The sequence below is a fragment of the Pipistrellus hanaki genome (assembly GCF_964339955.1).
Source record: "Pipistrellus hanaki genome assembly, chromosome: X".
Classification (NCBI taxonomy): Eukaryota; Metazoa; Chordata; class Mammalia; order Chiroptera; family Vespertilionidae; genus Pipistrellus; species Pipistrellus hanaki.
The window spans coordinates 11,200,937-11,228,126 of NC_140524.1; the positions used below are offsets into that span (position 1 = coordinate 11,200,937).

Genomic DNA, 27,190 nt, shown 5'->3' on the forward strand with positions numbered 1-27,190 from the left:
TGGTTGGTGGGCGGGACTGCGGCTACTGCGTGATTGGCAGCAGCGCCGGCCTGTGAGCCCCGGGCGCCACGAAGAGCGTGAAACATGGCCGAGCTGGGTGCTGCCGCTGGTGCTGCTGCTGGTGCTGACGCTGGCGCTGCCGCGGGCGGGGATGCCGCCGCCGGCGCTGGCGGAGGCTGCTACTGCCCCGAGAACCTGGCTGAGGAGAGAGAGTCTAAGCTGGCCATCGACGTGTTTGAGAAGCTGAAGGTGCTGCGGGCCCAGGGACCCACCCGGGGCGGCGGCGGCGGGGTCGGGCGGAGGGGCTGGCGGGCCTCCCGCGGAAGCTGGTGGCACTGTGTGCGCCGCCACTATTTCCAGGCAGCGCTCCCGCTATTGGGGACGCCTGGAGGGGAGTATGGGTCTGCTTTTTGAGTGGCCCTGGACTTTCTTGCTGGCTCCACGGCCAGTGTCTGGCAGTCCTGGCCGGCGCCGCGAGTGTGCTGAACCTTCTGGGCGCGCAAAACTAGTGCCAAGGGCGGGGAGGGAAGGGACCGTTGGTCTTGGGGGTGGGGGTGGGTTCTGGGGAGACAGGCGGGAAGGGTCCATGCTGCGTCACAGACGGATCTGCGTCACAGGCCAACGGTGGGAGTAGTGATGAAGCCCACTACACAGGGTTCGGTAGCTGTCCCTGGTTCCATTCTCCCATCCCTCTCCTCCACCCTTCCCCTGCCCCACTCCCTTGTCCCCTTCGCTTTTCCCCCATCCCTCCCCCTTCTGTTCTCTTCTCCTCCTCTCTGTCTCCCTTCCTCTATCCCCCTTTCTTACCCCTTACCCCCGTCCTCCTCCCCTTCCCCCCACTAACCCCTCCCCTCTTCTATCCCCCTTCCTCCCCCTTCCCCTATTCTCCTACCCTCCTCTCTCTCCCTCTCCTCTACTCCCTCCTCCCCTCTTCTATCCCCCTCCCTTTCCCCCTTCCCCTATCCTCCTCCCCTCCTCTCTCTCCTCTACTTGCTCCCCTCCATCCCCCCCTTTTCACTTTCCCCCTCCACTCCTCTCTCTTCCCCTCCCCTCCCTGACCCTCTCCCCTCCCCTTTTCCCCTCCCCCTTTCCCTTCCCTTCCTCTTTCCCTCTCCTCTCCTCCTCCCCTCTCCTCTACTCCCTTCCAAGAGAGGCCCTGTAGGCCCCATCTCCCCTCCCTCCACCCAGTCCCCTTAGTCCCTTAGCCAGAAGCCTGCATTCATGTCTCCCCGCCAGAATCTTACTAAAGCCCTTACTTGCTACTAGGTCAAATAGCTATGGGGGCCCAGAGAGGGGCGTGTTTTATGGAAGTGGGGTGGCAGGCTGTCATGGATGGGGATGAGAAGGAGGGGAAATTACCCCTGGACAAGATGAAAGGGAGGAGAGAGGAGGACGCTGTAGCGCGCACACGGGGGGTGGAGGTGGACTGTGCCTGCAGGCAGTTGTCAGTGCTAACAAGCCTGGTGTGTGCCCCGTGGCAGTGAACATGCGTGGAGGAGCAGCCAGGGCATGAGCGCAGAACTGCATTGCAGCCCTTCGTTGATTCTGGTTTCCTAAAGCTTCCCTTTCCTTGCTTAGGACCTCCAATGCCCCTTAATGAGGGGTCTTCACATCAAACAACCGGAGACTGTGAAGCAGCTGCTGTGTACTCCCTCGAAGTACCGCATGGATATCCTGCAGTGGATGTATACACGGTAATGGCATGGCTGCCGCTTCCCCCAAGCCACCTGAGTGAGATGGGGTGTGTTCTGTCCCTGGTTCCACTCTCCCGCCCCTCTCCTCCTCCCTCCCCCCTTCCCCTGGCCCTTACCCCAGGGGCCCTGTTCTCTCTACCCCAGATCACTGTGACAGCAGCTGCTGAGGTAAGAAGTGCCAGCTATAGAGCCATGGTCAAATTTGGGGTGAAAATGCCCCCCCCCACACACACACACCATTTGGCTGTAGTAGTCAGCTTGGCTTCTGAGCATTCTTTTTTCTTTTCTTTTCTTTTTTTTTTTTTTTTACTTTAACTACTGATTTCCGGGCTGGCGGGGGCCTGAGAAATGATCTACTTACTTTAGTCGTTTTGTTTTCAGACTGGAAACTCGAGGGTCATGCTGGAGTTGTAACTTAATTGCCTCGGGTCTTTTTTTTTTTTTTTTTTCAAATATATTTTATTGATTTTTTACAGAAAGGAAGAGAGAGGGTTAGAGAGTTAGAAACATGGATGAGAGAGAATCATCGATCAGTTGCCTCTTGCACACGCCCTACTGGGAATGTGCCCGCAACCAAGGTATATGCTCTAGACCAGAATCAAACCCGGGACCTTTTAGTCCTCAGGCTGATGCTCTATCCACTGAGCCAAACCGGTTTTGGCTGCCTCGGGTTTTATCACTGAGGAGATACAAGCGGGGCCAAGACCCCCCAGTTTCCCAGTCCTTCAGGTCAAGGTGTGGCCTGGTGTATCTGCTTGGCACTGTGTAGGGCAGGGGTCTTCAAACTACGGCCCGCGGGCCACATGCGGCCCGCAGAGGAGTCTGATCCGGCCCGCCAGGTGTTTTGGGCAGTGAGCGCAGCCGAGGTGTTACAGTAGGAATTAGTAGTTCATATAGTCCGGCCCTCCAGCTCTCTGAGGGACCGTGATCTGGCCCCCACTTTAAAAAGTTTGAGGACCCCTGGTGTAGGGGAAGCAAATCCTGCCTTGATGGCAAGGGGAAAGATCTGGAAAGCTCCACAGTGCTTTTGGGCATGAGCCCCAGGGATGCCCATGCATGGTTGGTACAGGCATCTTTCATGAGGCCAGGCCTGGGCCTGCCCCTCTTCTGCCTGGCCTGTCTGCCTCTGCAGCTACAGAAGACACCTGGCCAGGAACCTGGCAGTGGAGGATTGAGGGTCTAGCCTAGGGGTGTCGAACTCAATCAGAGAAGGGGCCAAAATCTAAAATCCAGCCTAAATCGCGGGCCGAATGGTTACTGAACAGTCATAAACTGACAATGTCATAAACTGACAGCGGAGTGCAGTGATGACAGCGCGGTGCGGGCCACATTGCAAGGCCTGGCGGGCTGGATTTGGCCCGCGGGCCTTGTGTTTGACACATGTGGTCTAGCCTGTACCCAGCTGATGCCTGCTGGGCCACAGGATGCCAGCAGGCTGTCCCTGAGCTCGGTATCCTAGGGACAGCCAGGAGGAAGGAGGAGGCATTTTCATGCTTCAGTCTCTCCTGCTGCCTTGCAGGCTCGTCCCTCAGGTTCACCACACACCTGGGCATACATGCTCTCAACCCTTGTGTGCTCGCTCACCTGGTCTCTGCATGTCGCACATACTCTGACACAGCCTTCAAAAACCCAGGTCACACATCTCCTTTTATTTTTTACTAGAGGCCCAGTGCACAAATTCATGCACCAGTCGGGTCCCTTGGCCTGGCCTGTGGGATCATGCTGAAACTGGTTCTCCGATATCCCCAAAGGGTTCCGGATTTGTAAGAGGGTGCAGGCCAGGCCGAGGGACCCCATTGTTGCAAGATCAGGGCCAGGGAGCAATGCAGGAGGTTGGCCAGCTGGGGAGGGACCACAGGAGGGCTCCAGGGTGTGTCCGGCCCATCTTGCTCAGTCCTCATCAGCCGGACCCCAGCAGCAACTAACCTACCGGTCAGAGCGCCTACCCCCTGGTAGTCAGTGCACGTCCTAGCGAGCGGTTGAGTGGCCTTAGCGTATCATTAGCATATTTTGCTTTGATTGGTTGAATGGCCGACCAGACAACAGAGACTTAGCCAATTAGGCTTTTAGTATATAGGATTATTACAAAAAATTTTAAATTAATTTTAGAAGAAGTGAGAAAGAAAAGCATCCACGTTAAGAGAGAACTACATTGATCTGCTGCCTCCCGCACACGCCCTGACCAGGGGTCAAACCTGCAACCTTTTGGTGCATGGAATGACGCTCTAACCCACTGAACCAGGGCACATCCTATCTCTTTTTTTAAAGGTCTCCAATTCTGCCTGCTTGCAGTGGCTCAGTGGTTGAGCATCGACCTATGAACCAGGAGGTCATGGTTCGATTCCGCGGTCAGGGCACATGCTCAGGTTGTGGGCTCTATCCCCAGTAGCGGGCATGCAGGAGTCAGCTGAGCAATGATTCTCTCTCATCATGGATGTTTCTATCTCTCTCCCTTTCCCTTCCTCTCTGAAATCAATAAAAATATATTTTTGAAAAAAGTCTCCAGTTTCCAAGGCAAAACATATCCTTTCTTCCCCTGGACACTTACAACCTTGGAGCACACCCCTCCTGCCAGAGTCCTCGGCCTGTTGCTTTTGTCTCGCCTGCTGTCCTGTTTGGCTCTGCAAAGCACTGGGAGCTGGTAGGGCAGGTACCAGGCAGGTACTGATAAGAGGGCCCAGGTACACATGTGTCGGTGCCATTCCAGGCGCCTCAGATTCAGATACTGGGGCTTCAGTGACTGCAAAAGGCCCAGGCACGAATCCCAGTCCTGGGCACACCTCCGCAGTCTGAGTGCCACGGACATTGGCAGGGAGGAGGTGGCATTTGACCTGGGATGGAACAGGTGATGGTAGGTGCTCATTTCCCCAGGAGCAGGGAATTGTGTGGGAGGAAGAGCCAGGGAGCAGCCGCCTGAATGGCAGCCCAGGGCAGCTTCACGTGGAGCCTTGCAAGCCACACGAGGCCTTTGAACTTGGTGCCCTGTGCAGGAAGAGCGTGGGACCAGGGAAGCACCGTACTGAAATTGGCATCTTGACAAGGTGACTCGGGTTCTGTGGCAGATGGATTTGGAGGGGGGAGACCAGAGGCAGGGAGATCAATATGGAAGATGTAGCAACAGCTGCAGGGAAACATGGCAGGCTCTTGGCTCAGAGTGGCAGATGGCTCACGTGCCAGCCATTGCCAGCCCCGGAGGGACGAGCGCCTTGTCCGGGAACCTGGGAAGAGAGAGAGTACTGGGGATAGCCTCGGCTCTATTGCGGGGGGGTCTTGAGCTCCCACCCAGGAAGAGGGAGGCCAAGGCTATGGCTCGGAGATCCGGGGGGGCGGGGGCGGGGAGCCCAGATCTGCCTGGCCAGAGGAAGCTGGGCACTGGGTCGCTCTGCTGGCAGGAGAGGCACGGGGGGCAGTCCACAGCTGCATTCCTCAGATGCTTTTAGTGCTTTTTTAAACGCAAGAAACTGAATCCTTTTAATGATCCCACGCTGGCAAAAGCGCTCTAGTCTTTTCAAGAGCCCAGAAAGAGGCTTGGACGGGGTTCAGTCTCCCCCCTTCCGCCCAGTTCCTGTTGGCTTTCTCTGCACGTGGCTTTCCATTTCAGTCCTCCTCTGGGGCCACCTTGTTCACCCCTCTCGGCAGAACTTGGGAGCCGCACCCAGTATGGGCTGGGGAGCTCAGCATGGCAGCTCTGGTGGCTAGCCTAAACGCCGGTTGAGCTGGCCCTCTGTGCAGGAGCCCCAGGGCCCCCTGGGGGGATGAGTTCGTGGAACACGAGTTTCCTTGGCTCCCAAAGAGCTGTACTTGCTTTCAAGGCTTGGAACACTGTTCATTTCTGCCCCGCTCCCCGCAGCTCCAGGAAAATCGACTTTAATGAAAGCCCTTCCCGAGCAAGGTCACTTAGGCTTTTGCGGACTTGTTCCTTAGTGTGTTGAAGTGCTTTGCTGCGGTTCAGCCTGATGGGCCGCTGGGCACTCGCCAGCGCTCGGTGCCTTGTGAGTGGGGACCTTGCCTGGCAAGCGGGCCCCGGGGGCAGCCTTCTAGCATTTCCCATGGTGGGCGCTTTCTCCTGCCCTTTCTGCCCCTGCCTTTGGCAGACCGGGGAGGGGGTGGGGCTGTGTTGTCTTAATGAGGCGTGAAGACAGGTGCAGCTGAGCAGCTGAGGCTGCTGGGTCTGGCCCCCCTCTCTCTGCTGCAGTCCCAGGGGTCCCAGGCCCAGGCTTGGGGCGGTCCCATTGGCTCCCAGGGCCCCAGCATGGTCAGGGTAGGTGTGGCCTGGGACACAGGCATTTCTGGGCATGGCCCCAGGGAAAGAGCAGTGAGGCCCCTCCATGGAACAGTCAGCGTGACGAGAAGGCGTGGTCTCTAGATATCTTGATGCCAGGGTAGGAAAGAGCCTCTTGTCTTCATGTAGGGAGGTCCCACCATGGCATCCCGCTTGTGGGGCTCACGCCATGGCCTCCTCACAGAGGAGACCCATCGGGAGGCCAGAGCTGCGCGGCACTTACGTAAGGTGACCAGATGTCCCGCTTTTGGCGGGACGGTCCCGGCAAATTGTTAAAAATCGGGACTGTCCCGCCAAAAGTGGGACCTCTGGTCACCTTACACTTGTGCTGCCTGCCAGGCACTGCGGCCCTTACTGCCTTTGGATGTGGCCTGTGTCTGGAAAGTGCTCTGTCCACCAGCTTGGCATCTTAAGGCAAGATGCTTTGAGTGGCCACTGTTTCATTTATCTGTGTGGTGTCATCGAAGCTGAGGCTCCACCACACTAGGAGGGGCAGCTGGAATTGCTGTCTCCCCACCCAGGCAGTGGGGTGTGTGAACCCAGAGCCCATAATACTAGGAGCCTCCAAAGGGCTTAAAGCTGAGACCTGGAGTAGCTTAGTCCCCCCCTCCTCCCCCGCTGATTTAAAAAAAACACACACTTTTTAAAAATTATTGATTTCAGAGAGGAATGGAGAGGGAGAGAAAAAAACAATGATAAGAGAGAAGCATCGATTGGCTGCCTCCTGCATGCACCTTCTGGGGATCGAACCTGCAACCTAAGATGTGCCCTGACTGGAATCAAACCACGGTCTCTTGGTTCATAGGTCAGTGCTCAACCACTGAGCCACACCAGCCAGACAGTAATTCACTTTTTAGGGTTTGTATAAGGAAGGGTCGTGAGGGTGCCTCTGCAGCTCACTCCGCCCTGACTGGTTTTGCTCTTTACCTGCAGGGCCTGTCCCTCCTCGGCCCCGGTTCTCAACCCAGCAAGCAGGACCCCAGAGGAAGCGAAGATCCAGGGTGAGTCTGTGTGAGGGGAGTATGGAGTTGGGTGGTGGGATCCTGGGCAATTCTGAGCTTGTGCCTGGCCTCCTTAGTGAGCTATGAATTTCCCATTGGACTGGTTTCTTCTGGATAGTGCACACCCTTTGGGTGTTGCTAGAACCTTCTAGAATCAGGCTTCCTCCCCCACTGATATAGCAAATGGGTGAGCTACTCTCGTAGGGACATGTGAATAGGACCAAGAACCTGTCACCCTGCCACTCCATCCCCCGAGGCTCTGTGGGCAGAGATGCCACTGATGGGTATGTCCCCGTGTCACTGGTGTGTGCACTTACATACTACACCGGGTATTCCTAGGAACATACCAGGCAACTGGCCCCGGGGGCTCATCTTGTAACCACTTCTTTTCAATCCTTTCCCAGCAGAAACTGTCCATAACCCTGTAATGGGCATTATTAGGTAAAGGGCACCCAATTGCGGTCCTCAGGGTGGCGGCTAACTCTTCATCTTCACAGTGATGTCTCTAAAAGTTGAAATTTCCACAGGCCTGCCTTTTGCCCAACCACGCCAGGATGGAGTAAACTGGACCCTGGAGTCCTGACCCATGTCCCAGCCGGCACTGCCAAGTTCATTATCTGGGGGCAGCTGTCCCTGAGGCACAGATAGGCCTAAAGAACAAGACATTGTGTCTCGAAGCCTGCAAGGCTGACCTGGGGGCTGGCCTCCCCCACACTGTGTCTGCTACTTCCCTGCCGATAGGACCACGGCCAAGCCGGGTGAGCCTGGCCATCAGACAGCACTTACATTGTCTAACGCACATGCACGCACAGGTGCTAACCCCGGCCCACAGCCTTGACCTGGCCGTTTCCGGTCTCAGTTTTCTCCTCTGTAAAGTGCGATAATAACCTCAGCCCTGCCCAGCTAGTGGGATTGTGTCGAGTGTCCAAGCAGGCGATAGACATGAGTGCTTGTTAAAGAGTGTCAATGGGAGAAACTGCTACAAAGAGGGAGATTAGAACCGAAACCCGTTTGGCTCAGTGGATAGAGCATCGGCCTGCGGACTGAAAGGTCCCGGGTTTGATTCCGGTCAAGGGCACGTACCTTGGTTGCGGGCACATCCCCAGGGGGGGTGTGTGCAAGAGGCAGCTGGTCGATGACTCTCTCTCATCGACATTTCTAACTCTCTATCTCTCTTAATTCCTCTCTGTGTAAAATCAATAAAAATATATTTAAAAAAAAGAGGGAGATTAGAATCACGAACCCACCGGACAAGTCTTAGTGGGGCGCCCTGCACTGTTTTGGGTGCCGGCAGTGCGGCAGGAAGTTACACTGCTCTCACCTGGGAAGGTTCTCTGACCTCTGTCAGCTCCTCAGGCAGCAGTCTGGCTTCTAGAAGCCAGAGGTTCCTATATGGAAGAGCATTGGATGTGACCCCTTATTTTTAGGTGAGGAAACTGATGCCCAGAGAGGGGCAGTGACTGGGTGCAGGTCACACAGCAAGAGGCAGTTCTAGAATATCTCCCAAGAAACTAGAAACACGAATCAGAAAGGATATATGCATCCCTATGTTCACAGCAGCACAATTCACCATAGATAAGATTTGGAAATAGCCTAAATGCCCATCAGCAGATGAGTGGATTAACAAACTGTGGTACATCTACACAATGGAATACTATGCTGCGTAAAAAAGAAGGAGTTCCCACCATTTGCAACAGCATGGATGGAACTGGAGAGCATTACTCTAAGTGAAATAAGCCAGGCAGAGAAAGATAAATATCACATGGTCTCACTCATATGAGGGATATAATGAATAACATAAACTGATGAATAAAAAATAGATCCAGAGACTGAGAAACGTCAGTCAGAACCTCAAACCTCAGGGAAGGGGGCTGGGGGTCGGTGGGAGTAATGGGGAGAGATCAATCAAGGGACTTGTGTGCATACATAGGAGCCTAATCAATGGACACAGACAATAGGGGGGTGGAGTATGAGTGGGGGTTGGGGGGTAATGGGGGAATAAGGACACATTTGTAAAAAAAATATAATAAAAAATTAATTAAAAAAAAGGCAGTCCTAGCACCTAGGTGTGTGGTCCACCTGCTTCCTTATCCATCTGGATCTTGCAGGCCTTGTGGTCACTGGACCTGCTGACATGGAGCAGGAACACCCTTCCCAGAGAACTACTGGGGACCCTGCATATTTGTGCACCCCCTGGGTGCGTGATGTCCTCTCCTATTTGGGTGGGTATCTGCAGTGATAGAATCCTTGTGTTCCGACAGTGATGCTGTCAGTGAGCCGTGAGCTGATGCTGATTGGGCCGGTTACCTCGGACATCCTGTTGGTAAGAGAGGGTGTTCCCACTCATCCCCACCCCTGCTCCCTAGCCCCCCAGGGCAGGAACCCATAGGATTCCTTGAGTAGAGCATAGCCATTGCTGAGGAGGCCGAGGCTTCTGATGGCCAAAGGGACAGAGTGCATCTTGTACTTAGTCGATGACTTTCTACACACCAACACTGTGGTAAGTACTTGTAACATGTCAGTAATTGTCACGCCCACCTGTGGCAGTAGTCCTTGTCTTAGGCCCATTTGACAGGAGGGGTGACAATTCACTTGAAGTCACCCAGTGACAAACCCAGGCCCGTGACTCCTGAGCCCATGCATTTTCCCCACCCCCACAAGTCACTCCAGATTCAAAGAAAGAAACCCTGCCCTCTACTCTTAATATTTTAAAAAAAATTTTTTTGAAGTAATTATTTCAACATTTTGGCTATTATAAATAACTAGAGGCCCAGTGCACGAAATTCATGCATAGGTGGGATGCCTAGGCTTGGCCAGGAATCATGGCCTATAAGGTTCCTGCCTCCCAGCCCTCCTTCCTCCTTTCCTCACTCCTTCAGTGCCCAGCAGCTACTGCTGGTCGCCTGCCATTTTCCATGCTGCCACCTGGTGGTCAGAACATGTCATAGTGAGTGAATGATAGAACTCCTAGTCTCCTGGTCAAACTCCCTGGGGGGTAGAGGGAAGAATTTGCATATTAGCCTTTTATCATATAGGATGTTGCTGTGAATATTCCTGTACATGTTTTTGACTAAAGACATATTTTCAGTTCTCTGGAGTATACAGCTAGGAGGGGTATATGGCTAGGAGTTGCTAGGTCATATAGTAACTTGACTATGAACTTTTTAGGAACAGCCAAACTATTTTCCAAAGTGGCTGCGCCATTTTTACATTCCCACCAGCAACGTGTGAGGTTCTAGTTTCTCCACGTCCTCACCACTCATACTGTTGTCTTTTTGGTTCCGGCTATCCTGGTGGGTGCGAGGGCGATCTCATTGTGGTTTTAACTTGTGTTTTCCTGTTGACAAATGATGTGAGCATCTTCGTGTGCTTATTAGCTATTTATAGATCTTTTTTTTTGAAAAATATTTTTTATAATAGTTTTTTTTTAATATATATTTTATTGATTTTTTACAGAGAGGAAGGGAGAGGGATAGAGAGTCAGAAACATGGATGAGAGAGAAACATTGATCAGCTGCTTCCTGCACACTCCCTACTGGGGATGTGCCACAGCCAAGGTACATGACCTTGACCGGAATCGAACCTGGGACCTTTCAGTCCGCAGACCCACGCTTTACCACTGAGCCAAACCGGTTTCGGCTTGAGAAGTATTTTTGTTCAGTTCTTTTGCCCACATTTAATTGTGTTATTTGTCTTTTTATTCTTGAGTTATAAGAGAATCATTGTTGAGAGAAAATCATTGATGGGCTGCCTGCTGCACGCCCTTCACTGGGCATGTGCTTTGACCCGGAATCCAGCCGTGACCTCATGGCTCCTGGGTCTCCGCTCAACTGCTCAACTACTGAGCCACTTTAGCTGGACTAACTGTTTGTTTGTTTTTTTAATTGATGTCCTTTATCAGGTTGAAGATGTTCCTTCTATTCCTACATTAAGTTTTTTTTTTTTTATCATGAAAGGGTGTTGAATTTTATAAATGCTTTTCTGTATCTACTGAGATGATAATAGGGTTTTGTTCTTGATTTTACTCTTCCTTTGTTTGTGATACTCAAAGTTTCCTTCTGGTATCCTTTCACTTCTGTCTGAAGAACTGCCTTCAGCAATTTATTTATTTATTATTATTATTATTATTTAAATATATCTTTATTGATTTTAGAGAGGAAGGGAGAAGGAAAGAGAGATAGAAACATCAGTGATGAGAGAGAATCATTGATTGGCTACCTCCTTCATCCCCCACACTGGGGATTGAGCCCGCAACCCAGGCATGGGCCCTGACCAGGAATCGAACTGTGACCTTCTGGTTCATAGATCAACACTCAACCACTGAGCCTCTCAGGCCGGGCCCCTTCATTCTTCATAGATATTTTCACCAGGTACAGAATTTTGGGTTAGCAGTTCTTCCTCTGCAGAATCTGTTCAGAAATCTGAAGTCATTTGAATCATTTTTCCCTTCTGGGTCATGCATTGTTTTTCTACCGCTACTTTTAACACTGTTTTCTTTGTCATTAGTTTTTTTTTTTTTTTTAATCAATTTGATTATGTGTTTGTGGGAAGATTTCTTTGTGTTTGTCCTGTTTGGATTTTCTCAGCTTCACAAATCTGCAAGTTTGTGTCTTTGCCATACCTGGAAAGTTTTCTCTCTGTTGCTCATATTATATAGTTTCTGTTAATGTTTTCAAGTTCACTGATTCTTTCCTCTGTCCCTCCATTTTGCTGTTGAGTCATTCAGTCAGATTTTAATTTCAATTTTTTTATATTCTAAAGTTACCATGTGTTTTTTTTAAACCTTATTTTCTTGCTGATACATCCTATTTTAACTTTTGTTTCAAGAGTATTCATGATGACCTATTCAGCATTTTTATGATGACCACTTTAAATTTGTCACGTTACTCCAGCACCTGCATCATCTTGTCATTGATGTCAATTGATTGTCTTTTCTCATTCAAGTAGAGATTTTTGTGGTTTTCTTCATGTGCCAAGTAATTTTAGATTGTGTCCTGGACATTTTGACCATTACTTTGACTCTGGGTCTTAAATTTTATGGAGAATGTTTATATTTGAGAAGGCACTTAACCTGATTAGTTTCAGCTGCCTGCTTCTCTGGCCTATGGTCCCAGTGACAGCTCAGTTCCCACAGCCTTTGTGCCATTTGTGTCTGTTTTGCACGTGCGCCACCTGGTGGTTGGCCTGGGACCTGGGTGGTTTCTCCCCTGGCTTAGTGATCAGTCTTCAGAATGCTCATCAAGATCAGATCCACCTTCAAATGGGTCGGGGGGGTGGGGAGGAATAGGGTGAGCCCAGACATTCATAAACAGATTTCTGGGGTCACTTTCCTAAGCTCTCCCCTCCCTGTCATCTCTTTTATACTACCTGGTTCCCGCGAGGTGGGATGGGGGTGGGGGGTGGGGGGTGGGAAGGGACTCTCCTTTTGCGTCCTCAGCCGTAAATCACTCACGTCATGACTGCACCACAGCAGCAGGAGGACAGAGAGGAAGAAGGGGGGTCAGGATTTGGCCCCATAGCTCCACCGAATGGAGAGGAAGTTTCCCTGTCCCCCGAGTGTTGCCCCTGCTGTTTTCTGCCCTCAGCCACTTTGATCGCTGCTGCCACCCCCACCATCCTATTGCCAGAGGTCTGAGATCTGAGAGACCAAAGAAGAGGGAGGGAGAAAAGGCCAGGGATTTCTCCTGCTCTCTCTGCGCCATAGGGTTCTCTTTTCTGGAACTCTCTTCTGGGTTTGGGCTGGGCTGAGTGTAGGTTTGGGGAGAGCAGAGGAGAGAACACAGCCAGAAGTCACCATCTGAGTGGTAACCTTGGTTTCTGTGCCTCCCTACACTCTTTCTGGCATTTGCCTTTCTGTGGCTGCGGACACCTTCTGTCCCACTCTGAGAGGTGGGCATTTCATGGGAGAGGAAGATGGCATGTGTTGATTTCAGAGAGGAAGGGAGAGGGAGAGAGAGAGAAACATCAATGATGAGAGAGAATCATAGATCAGCTGCCTCCTGCACGCCCCACACTGAGGATTGAGCCCAAAACCCGAGCATGTGCCCTGTCCAGGAATCGAACGATGACCTCCTGGTACATGGTTGATGCTTAACCACTGAGCCACACTGGCCATGCCGTGCAAATGCTTTTGGGAGGGCTTTATAATAAGTGACCAGTGAGGCTGGCTGAGGGAATCATTCTAGTGCATTCCTCAGAACAGCAGGTGTGCAGGGCAGGGCAATGAGGAGCTTCCATGGAGTGGCAGGCCCAACTTTTTGCCATCCTTGCTCACATGGCTCTCTGGAGTAGGCCAGGTCTCTCGGGTTATAAGTGGGTCCTGGGGATTGGCTGCAAGCCTTCTCCTCTTTCTGGAAGGAGGGAGGCTTTATACTTCTGAAGCCTTGAGCTCCTGGCTGGGCAGCTGCCTGCCAGGAATCCTAGCCACCTGTAGGTGTGTAGGGCAGGGGGCTAACTCACGCCCTCTCAAGAAGGCTGGCTGCGTGCTGCCTGCCAGGGACAAGTCCTTGATCTGCCTGTGAGGGGGAGCAGGGTTGGTGCAGGCCACCTCCAGGGTCCCGTCTTGTTGTGCCATCAGCTTGGTGGTTCCTGGCTGGGGAGGGTGATCGCTGAGAAGGACAGGCCTCCTCCTCCTGGAGCTGTTCCTGAGGATCAGGCCACCATCAGGTCCCTGTGAGGTGTGTTCTGCCTTCAGCAGGCCCTCCTGCATCCTGCACGCCCTCTCAAGAAGCCGCACTGTTGGATGTATAAAGAGCACACGCTCCCATGTGTTTCCACAGCACTTGTCACTTCCAGAGTGGTCCCAGGCCCAGAGTGGTCCCAGGCATTACCGCAGCCCAGGGCTGGGCGTGAACAGGGAGTCCACAATGTTGGCGGGTGGGGACTACAGAGCTGGTGGCCCAGGCTTCTCTTCCCCGCTAGCTACAGCAGGGTGGGGTGTGCGGCGGGGGCACCCAGCATGCCTTGTCAGTGAGCGCATGCGGTGTCTCCTGCCCAGGGCCGGGGCGGCACCCTGGAGCAGCTGCGCGTCATGGAAGAGCTGCTGGACGCGGTCCGGAGCATGGCCACCGGATGCCTCATCATGTCCAGGTAAAGTCTCGGGACAGGCCCTCCACGGAATGGCCAGCAGGTGTCCTTGGTTCTTCATCCGGAGCTGGTCGGCCGGGGACCTGCTGGGCACCTGGGCCTGCCACTGGGCACATCTCTAGCTGGGGTTTCACCCCTCTCCCTGGCTGCCGCAGGTGCATACTGGCCCAGGTCCCGGGCTGTCAGGGTGAAAGGGGTTGGGCCTGCTGAGGGGAGGGTGTGCTCAGGCTGTCCCTGCTGGTAGGTGGGCTGTTGGGGTTATGGGGCTCAGCTCCAGCTACCAAAGCAGGCGGGGACTGGAGGAGACCCCTTCTCTTGGCCAGCTCTTGTGTGGCCTCTTTGAGTTTCCCCCATGGGACCTCAAAAGGCTGCCAGCATAGACCCCGGATGCTGTGCTCCGTCCGGCTAGTGACTGCGGCCCTGTGCTTTCTCTATAGCGTGGAGAGGCAGTTCAAGAAGACCAGGGAGGAGAACGAGAAGATACTGGGGACCCTCTTCTCCAGCCCCCATCTGCGCAGTCTCCTGAGACCTGACTGTAAAGCACGTGTGAACACCAGTGTTTACGACAGCAAGAGGTATGGGCCCTGCATGGCTCTGTGATCTCAGACACTCTTCCTCCCACGTGTGGCCCACGACGGAAGTGTCCCCCCTTCTCCTCCTGCAGGAAGGTGAATGAGGACAAGTCTGTGCTAGTGATGGTCAAGGAGCTGCAGGACAGCGTGGACAAGCTGGAGCTCCTGCGGGCGGAGGTGAGAGTGCTGGCTCGCAGGGCCTAAGGCACCCCATCTTTACCATGAGCTTAGGGGCAAGGCTTAAGTGAGGTAGCGTGTGCCTAGGTACTGATGGGCTAGAATGCAGTGGTTTCTCAGCTCACGTGAAGGGGAGAGACAGACAAGCTCTGGGCAGGAGCTGAGAGGCTTCCTGTCAGATTCAAAGGGTTGGCCTCCAGAAATCCTTGTCCTGGCTTCCTTATTCCCCTGAGGAGGACTCTGCGCCCCCCCCCCCCCCCCCCCCCCGCAGGCCGCAGCGGCAGGGCTGAGGCCAGAAGCATCAACCTTGCTCGAACGCAAGGTGTCCTTTTCCACCGCTGGTCTTTGGAAAGTCGGGGTGGCCCCTGCTGGGTGGAAGGGACCTGGTGCCCCATGCACAGGTGGGCGACCTCAAGGGGCCCTCTCTCTCTGGCTTTGTGCAGCACAAGAGAGCGGTTGGTAGGGGCAGTGCCGAAGCTGGCATCCTGGAGCAGAAGCTGCGCCTGGTCATCTCTGACTTCCACCAGCTCGTCCTGGCTTTCCTGCAAGTGTACGACAAGGAGCTGAGCGAGTGCTGCAACATGGATTGCCCCTTCATCCACCCGCTGGGCCCCATCATCGAAACCGTGTGCAGGACTCTGATTTCCTGCCGCAAAGTAGGAATCGCCATCTCCTCTCCCACTGCAGGCCCTAGCCAGGGGCCCTGGGGCTGGGGCAGAGGGCTGGGTGGGACTTGGCCCAGGCTCCCTGTGAGCAAGTGGCACAACTGGGTTCTGGGCTCCGCCCTCAGCCTGGGTCCTTCGGTGGGTTAGGGCAGGAGATTCTCTTGGTGCCGTGGAGGGGATGAAGGTTAAACTGATGGCCCTTTGAGGACCTCACTACACTTCAGGGGGTGTTACCTGAGCCAAGACCCTGGGCCTGGAAGAACTATGCCCTATAGCCACACGCTTCCTGTTTGTGCCCTTGACTCAGCTCAGAGAAACAGGAGAAAGTGGTCTCACGCTGCTGAGCCAACTATGTGAATATTTGCTCCTTAAGTTTTACATTTCAGAGCCCCAGAGCCAACCTAAACGCAGGCTTTGGTTATGATGATGAGCCCAGTGGCCATTTGTGGAAGTCTGACATTGGCTCAGGGCTTCTACATTTGTCTTAGTTACGTAATGGAAAGGCTCCTGTCCTCTCCCATCAGAAAGGCCCTCTGATTGGGGGACAACGGTTCCCCAACATGGGATATATTCCCACCGTGCCATTGGCTTTGTTTGGCTACCAGTGTGGGATGGGGCACCTGCTAGTGTGGCATCCCCGCTGGGCTAGGAAGAAGGAAGTTAGGTTGCAGAACCCTGATGGGTGAGTCTCCAGGTAGCTGGAAGTCCTGCCGTCACCCATGGGTGTCCTTGGGGGTGAATGTCACATGCTTGAGGGCCCAGGGAGGAGCACACGCTGAACGTGAACCTGGGTGGGAAGCAAGAGATGCCTTCTGTGGGTCAGACCACAGAACTTAATGCCCACGTGTTTCCCTCCCTCTCAGCTGCTGAAAGCAGTGTTGGACGTCACTGAAACCTCATCAAATGCTGTTGATACTGCGGAGAAGCAGCAGGAGGGTGGGCAGAACTACGGTGCCAACGTGGCGATGAGTCTGGGTACGTGATCATCTCTGTATGTAGCTGCAGTCGCGGACAGGGCTGTCCCAGTGCACCTAGGCTTAGCACCTGCCTCATGCCAGGGTTCCTTCTGTGCTCACCCAGTATTTGGGGAACATTTGGGGACTGGCCCCTTCTGCTTTCGACAGATTATAAAATCAGAACATTAAATTGTAGAAATTTGGGATGACCCAAAGACGACCATAAAATAAAAATAATGCAATAACCTGTCCCAGAGATAGACCAAATATTTTGGTCTAGTTCTCTCTCTTCCTTTTTCCCAAATACATTTTTATTGATTTCAGAGAGGAAGGGAGAGAGAGAGGAACATCAATGATGAGAGAACCATTGATTGGCTGCCTCCTGCATGCCCCCTCATTGGGGATTGAGCTCACAACCTGGGTATGTGCCCTGACCGGCAATCGAACTGTGATCTCCTGGTTCATAGGCCGACACTCAACCACTGAACCACACCACCTGGGCTTCTTCCATTCTTTTTCCTCTCATTTTTTTTTATTTCTTTGTATAAGTGAAGTGTGATAACAACACGTGTACTTTCATATTATTACTAGAGGCCCGGTGCACAAAATTAATGCCCAGATAGGATCCCTAGGCCTGGCCAGCAATCAGGGCCAATCTGGGCCTTCCTGCTGCCAGCTTCATTCCACACCACCCCCTGGTGGTCAGCACATGTCATAGCAAGTGGATTGAACTGGTCTCCCGGGGAACTCCCAAGGCTACACTTTGCATATTAGCTATATATATATATATATATATATATATATATATATATATATATATATATATATATATATATATATATATATATATATATGTTCTTTCCCTTGGATCTCATTATAAGCATTTTCCCATGTTCCCAAAGTAGCATTTTTAATTATCAAACACTGTTCTGTTCCGCCATTTGCTATAATTTGCTTACCATCTTCTGTTACTGAGCGTGTAGGTCACTTTCAGGTTTGAGTGTAATTCCTAATACTGTTGCAGGGTTTGTAATAGTGTAAGATGAAAATAAGGTGAAGCTTTGCCATTGGGTAGCACTAAGGTAGATAATGGTCTACATGGTGAAGCGTAGCGTTCCTTATTTCAGAGGTTGGTGATGGCACCTTAAGGAAATGTATATTATAGAATGCTGAAGGAAAAATGCATGGTAAAAAGGAAATGCGCTAGATGACCTCAGCTTTCTAAAGGAAAACAGTTTATCCCTAGCTGGTTTGGCTCAATGGATAGAGCAGTGGCCGGCAAACTCATTAGTCAACAGAGTCATATATCAACAGTACAACAATTGAAATTTCTTTTGAGAGCCAATTTTTTTTAAAACTTCTTCTAATGCCACTTTCTTCAAAATAGACTCACCCAGGCCATGATATTTTGTGGAAGAGCCACACTCAAGGGGCCAAAGAGCCGCAGTTTGCCAAACATGGGAATAGAGCATTGGGCTGTGGACTGGAGGGTCCTGGGTTAGATACCGATCAAGGGCACATGCCTGGGTTGTGGGCTTGATCCCCAGTGTGGAGCCTGCAGGAGGCAGCTGATCATTGATTCTCTCTCATCATTGATGTTTCTCTCTCTTTCTCCCTCTCCCTTTCTCTCTGAAACCAATAAAAATATTTAAGAAACAAAATAAATAAAGGAAAATAATATAGAAGAACCCCTCACAGGAATGGGCCAGAATGTAAACATTGTTTTCTCCCTATTGGAATCAGAGGTAGTTTAGTTTAATTTGTTTCTTTACCCTGCTTTCTAGTCTTCATATATTCCCCCAATAAACACATATTACTTAGATAATTCCCCCATTTCAGTCTTTTAAAAAGAATGCAGCTGCCCAGATGGTGTGGCCCAGTGGTTAAGTGTCAACCTATGAACCTATGATGTCATGGTTTGATTCCCAGTCAGGGCACATGTCCAGGTTGTGGGCTTGATCTCCAGTAGGGGGAATGCTGAGGCAGCTGATCAAAGATTATCTCTCATCATTGATGTTTCTCTCTCTCTCTCTTCTTCCCCCTTCCTCTCTGAAATCAACAAAAACATACTTAAAAATGAAAAGGGCGCAGCGAACATGTTCATACATAAAATGTGGGTCCCCACTTTCAATTATGTCCTTAGGATGGGGTTCCTGAGGTCATGGTGGAGAGACTCGACTCATCACCATTTGCAAGGCCAAGCAGTTTCCATCTTGCTGTATCCTCACCAGCACTGGATTTGATCTTTCTGGCATTTCCACTGCTGGATAGGGGCAAAAATGTAGCTTCATTTCATTTCAATTCAATATTTTTTTTCTGAGTAAGTATCTTTTTTATTTTAGAAATATACATTGAGAAGACTTTGGTAAGAAATATAGCCTTTAGGGAGGAGTCTCAACTCCTAGGGATAGAAACATGAAATAGTTGGATATTTTCCCTGTGCAATCCCCCTTTATTCCATTTCAAATGATTTCAAAGCGAACACTGAGTAACCATGTCCCAGATTGAGAACTAGACCATGCCTAGCGGCCACGAAACCCCTCACATGCTTCTTCCTGCCCACAGCTAACCGCTGTCCTGACTTGGTGATGATTGTGTGTCTGTTGCTCTTACGGAAGCCCCTTGTACACTTCCTCCTCTTGTTTTCCAGATTCTCTTGGTCTTGGGCTTTTGACACTTGGATTAGAATATGTTTCGGTGTAGATTGCTTTGAGTTTATCCCTTTTGGAATGCGTTGAGCTTCCTGGATGTGCGGCTTCATGTTTTTTATTAACACCCGCTGGACAGTTGACAGTTCTTTCTTCTTCACATCCTCTTTGCTCTGAGCCTGAGGGCCCTGAGCCAGATGTGATCACTGAGGGCCCTCTCAGGTCTTTCCTGGGCATCTGCGCAGTCTCGGGCCTGCATAGCTTTCAAGACTCCCTTGTGGGCATCTCGTTTCCCCAGCCTCTCTCACGCTTTCTGCTGAGTCTATGGTTTGTCCCAACTCTTATCCACCACCTCAGGCAGCAGGTACTAAATCATGGGCCCATAGCCATTTCTCCCCAGTGTACCCCCAGAGAGGTTTTAGGCTGCATAGCCTCTGGGCCTTCCCTTTGGAGGCTGTCTTTGCATGAATTCTCTAGCTAGCCCTCTCCTCGGGCTGCCAACCTTTCCCCGCTCTTGGCTTTGGCACAGACACTTGCCATATGTATACCGGGCACTCAGATATCTCTCTTCTTTTGGACTGAACTGCAACAGAATCCTCCACTTTCAAATATATCCTAACATTTATCCTAAGCACCACTATCACTATGACTCTCACCCCCAATGCGTGTAATTGCTGTTAATAAATTACAGTCCATGCTGTCATTAATGTAATGGTGATCATTAGTCTTCTTCATTGTGTGCCATCTCAGCCATGGTCACGGGACCAGTGGCAAGTTTTACCTTGTACTTTTCAAATATATTTTTATTGATTTCAGAGAGGAAGGGAGAGGGAGGGAGAAAGATAGAAACATCAACGATGAGAGAGAATCATTGATTGGCTGCCTCCTGCACGCCCCCCACTGGGGATCAAGCCCGCAACCCGGGCATGTGCCCTTGACTGGAATCGAACCCGGGACCCTTCAGTCCATAGGCTGACGCTCTATCCACTGAGTCACACCGGATAGGGCAAGTTTTACCTTGTAGCTAGGCGCCCTTTTTGTCTAAGATGTGTGAACCCCACCCTCACCCTCACCCTCACCCTTTTACTTTTTTGAGTGGTGCTGCCTTACACATGGAAGGCTTACTGCATGTCCAAGTTCAGTTCCGGATTTTGCTTGAAAGGAGTTCTTGGGCTGTAGACACCCTAGAGCACATGTGTCAAACACAAGGCCCGCGGGCCAAATCCAGCCCGCCAGGCCTTGCAATGTGGCCCGCACCGCGCTGTCATCACTGCACTCCGCTGTCAGTTTATGACATTGTCAGTTTATGACTGTTCAGTAAACCATTCGGCCCGCGATTTAGGCTGGATTTTAGATTTTGGCCCCTTCTCTGATTGAGTTCGACACCCCTACCCTAGAGGCACAGTTCATGCCAAGGACCAGTCAGAATGGCCTGTGCGTTTCCCCTGTACCCACCTGTGTGTCTGTGCTACTTCCCCTCCCTGTATGAGAAGCTGGGCCACCAATCTGGATGCCAGTAGGCCGATTATGTTGGTTGCTTGTCCCATTGTCATTCACCAGTCACCATCTCCATTGGGTGGACCTGAGGCCCCATTTGACTTCCCAGGCCTCTGGAGTCCCCAGTGCCATGAAAATGTCATTGCACTTAGAAAACAAAGCATCCCTGTCTGTGCTGGGACTGAGGGAGGGAGTTAACAGCACCAGCATAGAGAGATCGAGATTGTAGCAGCTTTGTGGAAGCTAGAAAGTGGATGGGAGCGATTTGATGGATGCAGGGGGTGGAGAAAACCACAGCCAGAAGGCCAGCCTGAAGCAGCATTGGAGCTGTGTGTGTGCCTGGTAGCCCACAGCCCTGGCGAGGGGGCATTGGCAAGTAGGCCGGAAGCAGAGGGCGAAAGCCAAGCAGGTCTTTACAGGTTGGTGCTCCCAGTGAAATGGACCCTATTGAGATGAATGAATGGCAAACCCAGGCAGCAACCCAGATGAAGTCCACCTGTTTCTGGCCTCTGAGGGTCCATGGCATGGGCTGACCCCCATCTGCGCCTGCTGCTCCTCCCCCACGGAGCTCCTTTGATGGAGGGCAGACCTTGCAGGGAATGGAGACTCCAGCAGAACACAGCAGGGCCAGCGCCATGAAAGACAGAAGACCTGGAAAGCTGGGCTAATGGACCTTTCAGAGAAATGAGCTCGCATACTCAATACAGCAGGTCCTCGAACAATGTCCTTTTGTTAGAATATTGATGAGATGCTATTTTATCCCTCAGCCTATGGTAGAATTGGTTTCGTTATACGTTGTTTTACTAGAGTCCCAGAACGTATTGACCACATTCAGTGCAGCCTTATATCATGTCCAGATGAACAGCAAAGTGCAGAAAAACAAGCAAACACCCCTACAAGTTAAAAAGGCTTGCCAGGCTGTTGAAAAGTCAATAGAAAGGTAGACAACAAAATGAGGCGACAAATGTCTAAGAGTAGAAAGAAAACAGAGAAAGAAAATGAAGACAGAAGCAATGCAGAGGCCCGAGCCAGGTGGCTAGCAAGCTCTCCAGAGAAAGAGAGGAAGGAACATGGAGGGTGGAGGAGACAGTGAAGGATGGAGGATACCAGTGAAGGAACAGGCGCACAGAGCTGAGGGGGTGAGTCTCCAGTTTCTAAGCCTAGAATAGGTGAAACCAAAGGGATGTGCCCAGGCCCACCAGCCTTCTGAAGTCCAAAGTAGTAGGGATGTAGGGCTGGGCCACAAAGCTTCCAGAGAGAAAGCCTGCGGCCTCCAGAGGGCTTAGGGCTTCCGGCCTAGGATCTGAGACCCAGCCTAGCTCAGCCAACACAGGGCCAGGTATTGACCCGAGTCTGGGACAGAAGGGAGATATGTTAACTAATTTATCAACTAGGGCAGGGCCAGCCTGGGAGAGCAATGGGCTAGAGCAGGGGTCTTCAAACTACGACCCGCTGGCCACATGCGGCCCGCAGAGGAGTCTGATCCGGCCCGCCAGGTTTTTTGGGCAGTGAGCGCAGCCGAGGTGTTACAGTAGGAATTAGTAGTTCATATAGTCCGGCCCTCCAGCTCTCTGAGGGACCGTGATCTGGCCCCCACTTTAAAAAGTTTGAGGACCCCTGGGCTAGAGCCTCTTGGATCTCATGGGCCACCACTGAGTGGTCCACAGACCACCAGTTGGTGACCGCTGGGCTAGAGGGGCTAGAGGTTGGGAAAACCTAAGGATCCCATGAAGGCAGATGACACCCAAGGTGACTTAGGAAGAGCCTATTTGTGGAGCAATGTGATTGCAACAGGAAGAGGGCTATGGCGATGCCAGCAAGAGCGTCAATGTCAAGTGGGGAGGGTGTTTGGGAACCATCTTGGGGTGGGCCAAGCTTGGTCCCAGCTCTGCCAGGAGTCTGCCTGCTCTAGCTTCTCCCTGGGGCCAGTCACCGGGAGGCACACCCCATGATTCCTGAGCTTCAGAGTCACCCTTGGGACGGGCAGGACCAAATGCCAATTAACTGCCTTGCCATGTGGATGGGCGAGGAGGCAGGGAAGCAAGCTGGTGGAGGAAAGAAGAGGGGTGTGTTTAAGTTAAGGCGCCACCACCAGGGAAACCCCCATACTCAGCGTGGGGGAGAGGAGCAAGCTCAAGTTCTCCCCCCGCCCCCCCCCCCCCCCCCCCGTTCCATGCCCGGTGGTCATCTGAAGTTGGTACCTTGAGAGGCAGATGCATGTTGTGGCAGTGTCCCCCGCCCCTGAAGGCAAAGCAGCAGGTCACAACTAAGGACCATGTCATTTGATTTGTGTTTCGAGTCACAACAACATGTCCTCCCACCCCCCTTCCATCTGCGTGGCCCTCACTGTTCTCCGTTCAACGACTGGTTCAGCTGTTTCTGGTTCACCGTGGGAACCAGCCCCATGTCCCCCACTCCTCCCCCCTCCCCCCGCCTTGGCCGTAAGCCCTTTGATGGCCATGGGGGGCGCTAGACTCACTTTGTGGTTTGTATTTTTCTTTGCTCTGCAGCCTCCAAAATGGAAGAACTAATCCAGAAGTATAAGCTCTTCAGTGTGAGTCTGAAAAAGAGACTCGAAGAAGGCTTCGATCTGGAAGTGATTCTCTGAAGAGGCAGCCGGGGTGATCGGGGTGACCGAGCCATCGGCAGGGGAAGCAGTTATAACCCTCATGTTCTCCAGGCATAGCCTTCAAATGCATGATCCTTCAGCTCCTTGTGGGGGTGCGGGTGGAAAGGGGGGAAAGTCGGGAGGGGGTGGGGCAATGTGAGCTGAAGAAAAAGGAAACCGTAGGTTAGAAGAAATGGCCTCTCGTCGCCTGCTTTTTGCTCCCATGGCTCTGCGTGACGGCCTCCTTCCTTCTTTCCTCCTGCTGGCCGGCCCCAGCTGAGTGGCCTGTGGTGCCTGCTGCCCAGTCCTCCCTTCACATCCTGGTGGTCCCAGGGCCTGGGCCACACCTGCCATCCTGGGGGGCCTGGCCCTGCTCCACTCCTTCCTGGTCTGCATGGGCACGAGCAGCTCCTAGTGCTTCACTTTACCCCCTGCCACGCTTGGCGATGCCAAGTGCTGGAAATCCCCACGTTGCCATGACACCTGGCCACCTATGACCACAGCCTGCCCCCTGCCCAGCTGCAGCCCCTCCTGTGATGAGTCTCAGGATCCCATTAGTCTCAGGGTCCTCGCAGTCCCTCACCCCCGTTCCTTGCACCCACGACATCGGGGATCCAGTGGACCCAGCCCATGTTCCCTCTTTCCTCCTCCCCAGGGAGCCTGGTACATCCGGGGGAATTCTTGCTGGTGACCAGACTGGTTGTCCAGGAAGCTGCTCTCTGGGCTTTTCAGGGTGACCCAGTATCTTCCTGAGCAGTGTGCCTGTCACAGCCACCTCCCTCCCTCCCAGCACAAGAACAGGCACAACTGGTGGGGCCCCTGTCTCCGCAGGCCTGGGGGGAGGGGGGTGGCCTCCACCAGCCTCACTGGCACCTCTGCCCCGTTCCCTGCAGCTGGGCCTTTGCTTCCCCGAGTCTCCTGTGGGTGCTGCAAAGCGGAGGCTCCTGGGAGCTGGGTGCCAGGCCTCCTCCTACTCAAGCTCCCTCCTCCCCGAACCCTAGTTGCCTGCCTGGGGCATCCCCTACACAGTTACAGTGGGATGTGGGAGGACAGGCAGGCCCAACGTCACCACTGTCCAGGTGCGCCAACAACTTGACAGGCCAACTGCTGGCATGTCTTGCTCCAGAATGAGGTTCCCTGACCAGGGATGGCCTTGCTGCCTCCCCTGCCTCTTACCTTAACTGTGTCCTTCACTCTTGGCCGAACCTGGTGGGCTGGGAAGGCCTTGCAGCCCGGAGCTGAGGGGCTGGGCTTCACCCCTGCTCCCGCGGTCCTGAGGCTTTAGGTGATATTGGGACAGCCCCCTCCCCCTGCTCCTTCAGAGGGGAGGGATTGGCTCAGCCGGAACCCACATGGCTCAAAGGGCCGGGCCTCCTGCCTCCCTGCCATAACCCGGAAGTCCATGCTACAGGCTCCTTAGATATTGTGGGTCATTGTACCCCGGAAGCAGATGCCATTTCCCCTTTCTGGCCACATGGTGGGCGAGGAAGAGCCCCTAGTCATGGGGGTGCTACTAAGGCTCCATCATTAGAGTGCACCCTTCACCTTCATGGCCGAATAAGGTGTGTGCGGGTGCTGCTTTCCAACTCCAAGGTCACTGTCCCCACAAGAGGCAGCCTGGTCCTCTATGACAAGGGGGACTGTGCCCTAGAGAAGAGGGGGGCTCATGCCTCTGTGAGAGGTGCCCCAGCGTGGGGCTGCGCATCGAACCCAGGTTGGCCAAGCCCAGCTGCTGCGGCCCGGCTGGCCCAGACTTGCAGACACGGCTGGGCGGGAGGCTCGCACTTCCTCCTTGTGCCTGTGACGACACGTCCTCGGCCCGTGGCTGATGGGCTGGCCGAGATTCTCCCTGGGGAGCCTGCTTCCCGATCTGTCAACACGGGTGTGTGTGTATCCAGTGGCTGTGAGCGAGTAAGAGGATGGCGAGCCGGCCACACAGGTCCTGCGGCCTCGGGCCTCCTCGTTGCCCAACAGGCGGCTGAGGGCGGGCCACGGCTGCTGATTAAAGGGCACTGATTAAAGGCCGCCCGGAGCAGCCTGTGTGCAGGAGACAGGTGCCCGGCAGCCCAGGAAGCCACCACAGCGTCCGCCCCAGGTAAGCCAGTGTGGCTGGGTTGGCGAGGACAGCCACTGAGAGCCCGGAGGCAGGTGAAGGCCAGGTTGGGGCCAGCGCCTGAGTGCCAGGGAGGCCGGGGATGACAGAGGCTCTCTCAGGTGCCTGCTTCCTGGCAGCTGAGCCTAGGGGTGCACACTGGGGCTGCTATGCCTGAGGCTCTGGGCCATGGTATCTCAGTGAAGATACCATTCTGGGCTCTTCTTCCCCACGTCTCTGATGACATGGACCTGAAGACAGGCCTTCCTTTGGCTTCCTTCACTGCTTGGTAGTGGGGATGGGCAAGGAGGGACTGGGGGCCAGAATGGAGGGGGTGATGAGCCCCAGACAGGCCTCATCCTGGACAGAAGTGACAGTCCCTGGGCCCCAGGTCCAAGCTCTGGAGGCCCCTTGGCACGCTCCCTGAATGTGGGCCTTTAAAATCGCCCCTAAAGCCTCAGGTCCTCTTGGATGGAGTGTGGGTGGCGGGAAGGAGACCCAGAGGGGCTGGAGCCTTGGCCACTGGGACACCTGCAGGTGGCCGGGCCCAGGCAGTCCCATCCCTGGCCCTCAGGTTTTGTGCCTCTTGCTCTGGCAACTTTAGGTGTCACTGTCCCCGTGCGAACGCCACCATGTCTGAGGTCCCCCGGGCTGAGACCTTTGTCTTCCTGGACCTGGAAGCCACTGGGCTCCCCAATGTGGACCCCGAGATTGCGGAGATATCCCTGTTCGCCGTCCACCGCTCCTCTCTGGAGAGCCCAGAGCGCGATGAGGCTGGCACCCCCGTGCTGCCCCGCATCCTTGACAAGCTTACCCTGTGCATGTGCCCGGAGCGCCCCTTCACCTCCAAGGCCAGCGAGATCACCGGCCTGAGCAGCGAGGGCCTGGCTCAGTGCCGGAAGGCCGGCTTCGACGAGGCCGTGGTGAGGACGCTGCAGGCCTTCCTCAGCCGCCAGGAGGGCCCCATCTGCCTCGTGGCTCACAACGGCTTTGATTACGACTTCCCCTTGCTGTGCACGGAGCTGCAGCGCCTAGGTGCCCACCTGCCGCGGGATACCACCTGCCTGGATACGCTGCCAGCCCTGCGGGGCCTGGACCGTGCCCACAGCCATGGCACCCGGGCCCAGGGCTGCAAGGGCTACAGCCTGGGCAGCCTCTTTCGCCGCTACTTCCAGGCAGAGCCCAGCGCAGCCCATTCGGCCGAGGGGGATGTACACACGCTGCTCATGGTCTTTTTGCACCGCGCGGCTGAGCTGCTCACCTGGGCCGACGAGCAGGCCCGCAGCTGGGCTCACATCCGGCCCATGTACACGCCGCCCGACAGCCCGAGCCTGGAGGACTGAGTGCCAGGAGCTAGGTAATGTCACCACCCAGGGGGGCAAGGTCCACTTCCTGTACCACAAGCAGCACCAGCATTGACCATCCGGCCCCACTGAGGTCTGGAGCAGGCGCTGGACCACTACCTCTCTCCCTGGCCCCATCCTCAGCCGGGCAACTTCTTAGCCTGACACTTGTCAGGCCTTCCCTGGGCACTGGCTTACCCAGCCCCCAGCCTCACCCCCTGGAGTTTGCCACTTCGGGCTCCCACCCTTCACCCTGCCTTACAATAAACATTGCCAACTGCTCACCAGCTGACTTTGTGCTCACCGCCCCCCATGCCCTGCCCAGAGGGCCAGGCAGGGAGCCCGGTCAGGGCCCAGGGGGCAGCCCCGCAGGTCTGGCCCTTGGTGGCCTCTCCCTGCAGGGAGCTCAGGGCTGGGGATGGGGTGGGATGGGAAAGACCTGAGTGCACACAGGCTGTGGGCCCCGAGCCACTGGCCGCCTCGGCTGGTCTACCTTTGCCTCCTTGCATTGTCACCTCAGAAATGAGTGAACAGGGATGTAGGGACATCTGCTGTGGCCCCAAGAAAGA

The 27,190-nt window shown here is 53.7% G+C and overlaps 2 protein-coding genes across 2 annotated transcripts; both read left to right on the plus strand.

The window, feature by feature from the left end:
- On the plus strand, nucleotides 1-23,407 carry HAUS7 (HAUS augmin like complex subunit 7). Its single transcript, XM_084871116.1, has 10 exons — nucleotides 1-249; nucleotides 1,579-1,694; nucleotides 6,910-6,977; nucleotides 9,239-9,300; nucleotides 13,975-14,066; nucleotides 14,501-14,638; nucleotides 14,728-14,812; nucleotides 15,256-15,468; nucleotides 16,341-16,452; nucleotides 23,089-23,407. The coding sequence occupies exons 1-10, from the start codon at nucleotides 85-87 to the stop codon at nucleotides 23,184-23,186; spliced, it is 1,149 nt and encodes a 382-aa protein (XP_084727242.1). The 5' UTR covers nucleotides 1-84; the 3' UTR covers nucleotides 23,187-23,407.
- Nucleotides 23,408-23,589: 182 nt separating this feature from the next.
- TREX2 (three prime repair exonuclease 2) lies at nucleotides 23,590-26,927 on the plus strand. Its single transcript, XM_084871157.1, has 2 exons — nucleotides 23,590-25,281; nucleotides 25,883-26,927. Exon 2 carries the CDS (start codon nucleotides 25,911-25,913, stop codon nucleotides 26,619-26,621), a length of 711 nt encoding a protein of 236 aa, XP_084727283.1. The 5' UTR covers nucleotides 23,590-25,281; nucleotides 25,883-25,910; the 3' UTR covers nucleotides 26,622-26,927.
- Nucleotides 26,928-27,190: the final 263 nt, after the last annotated feature.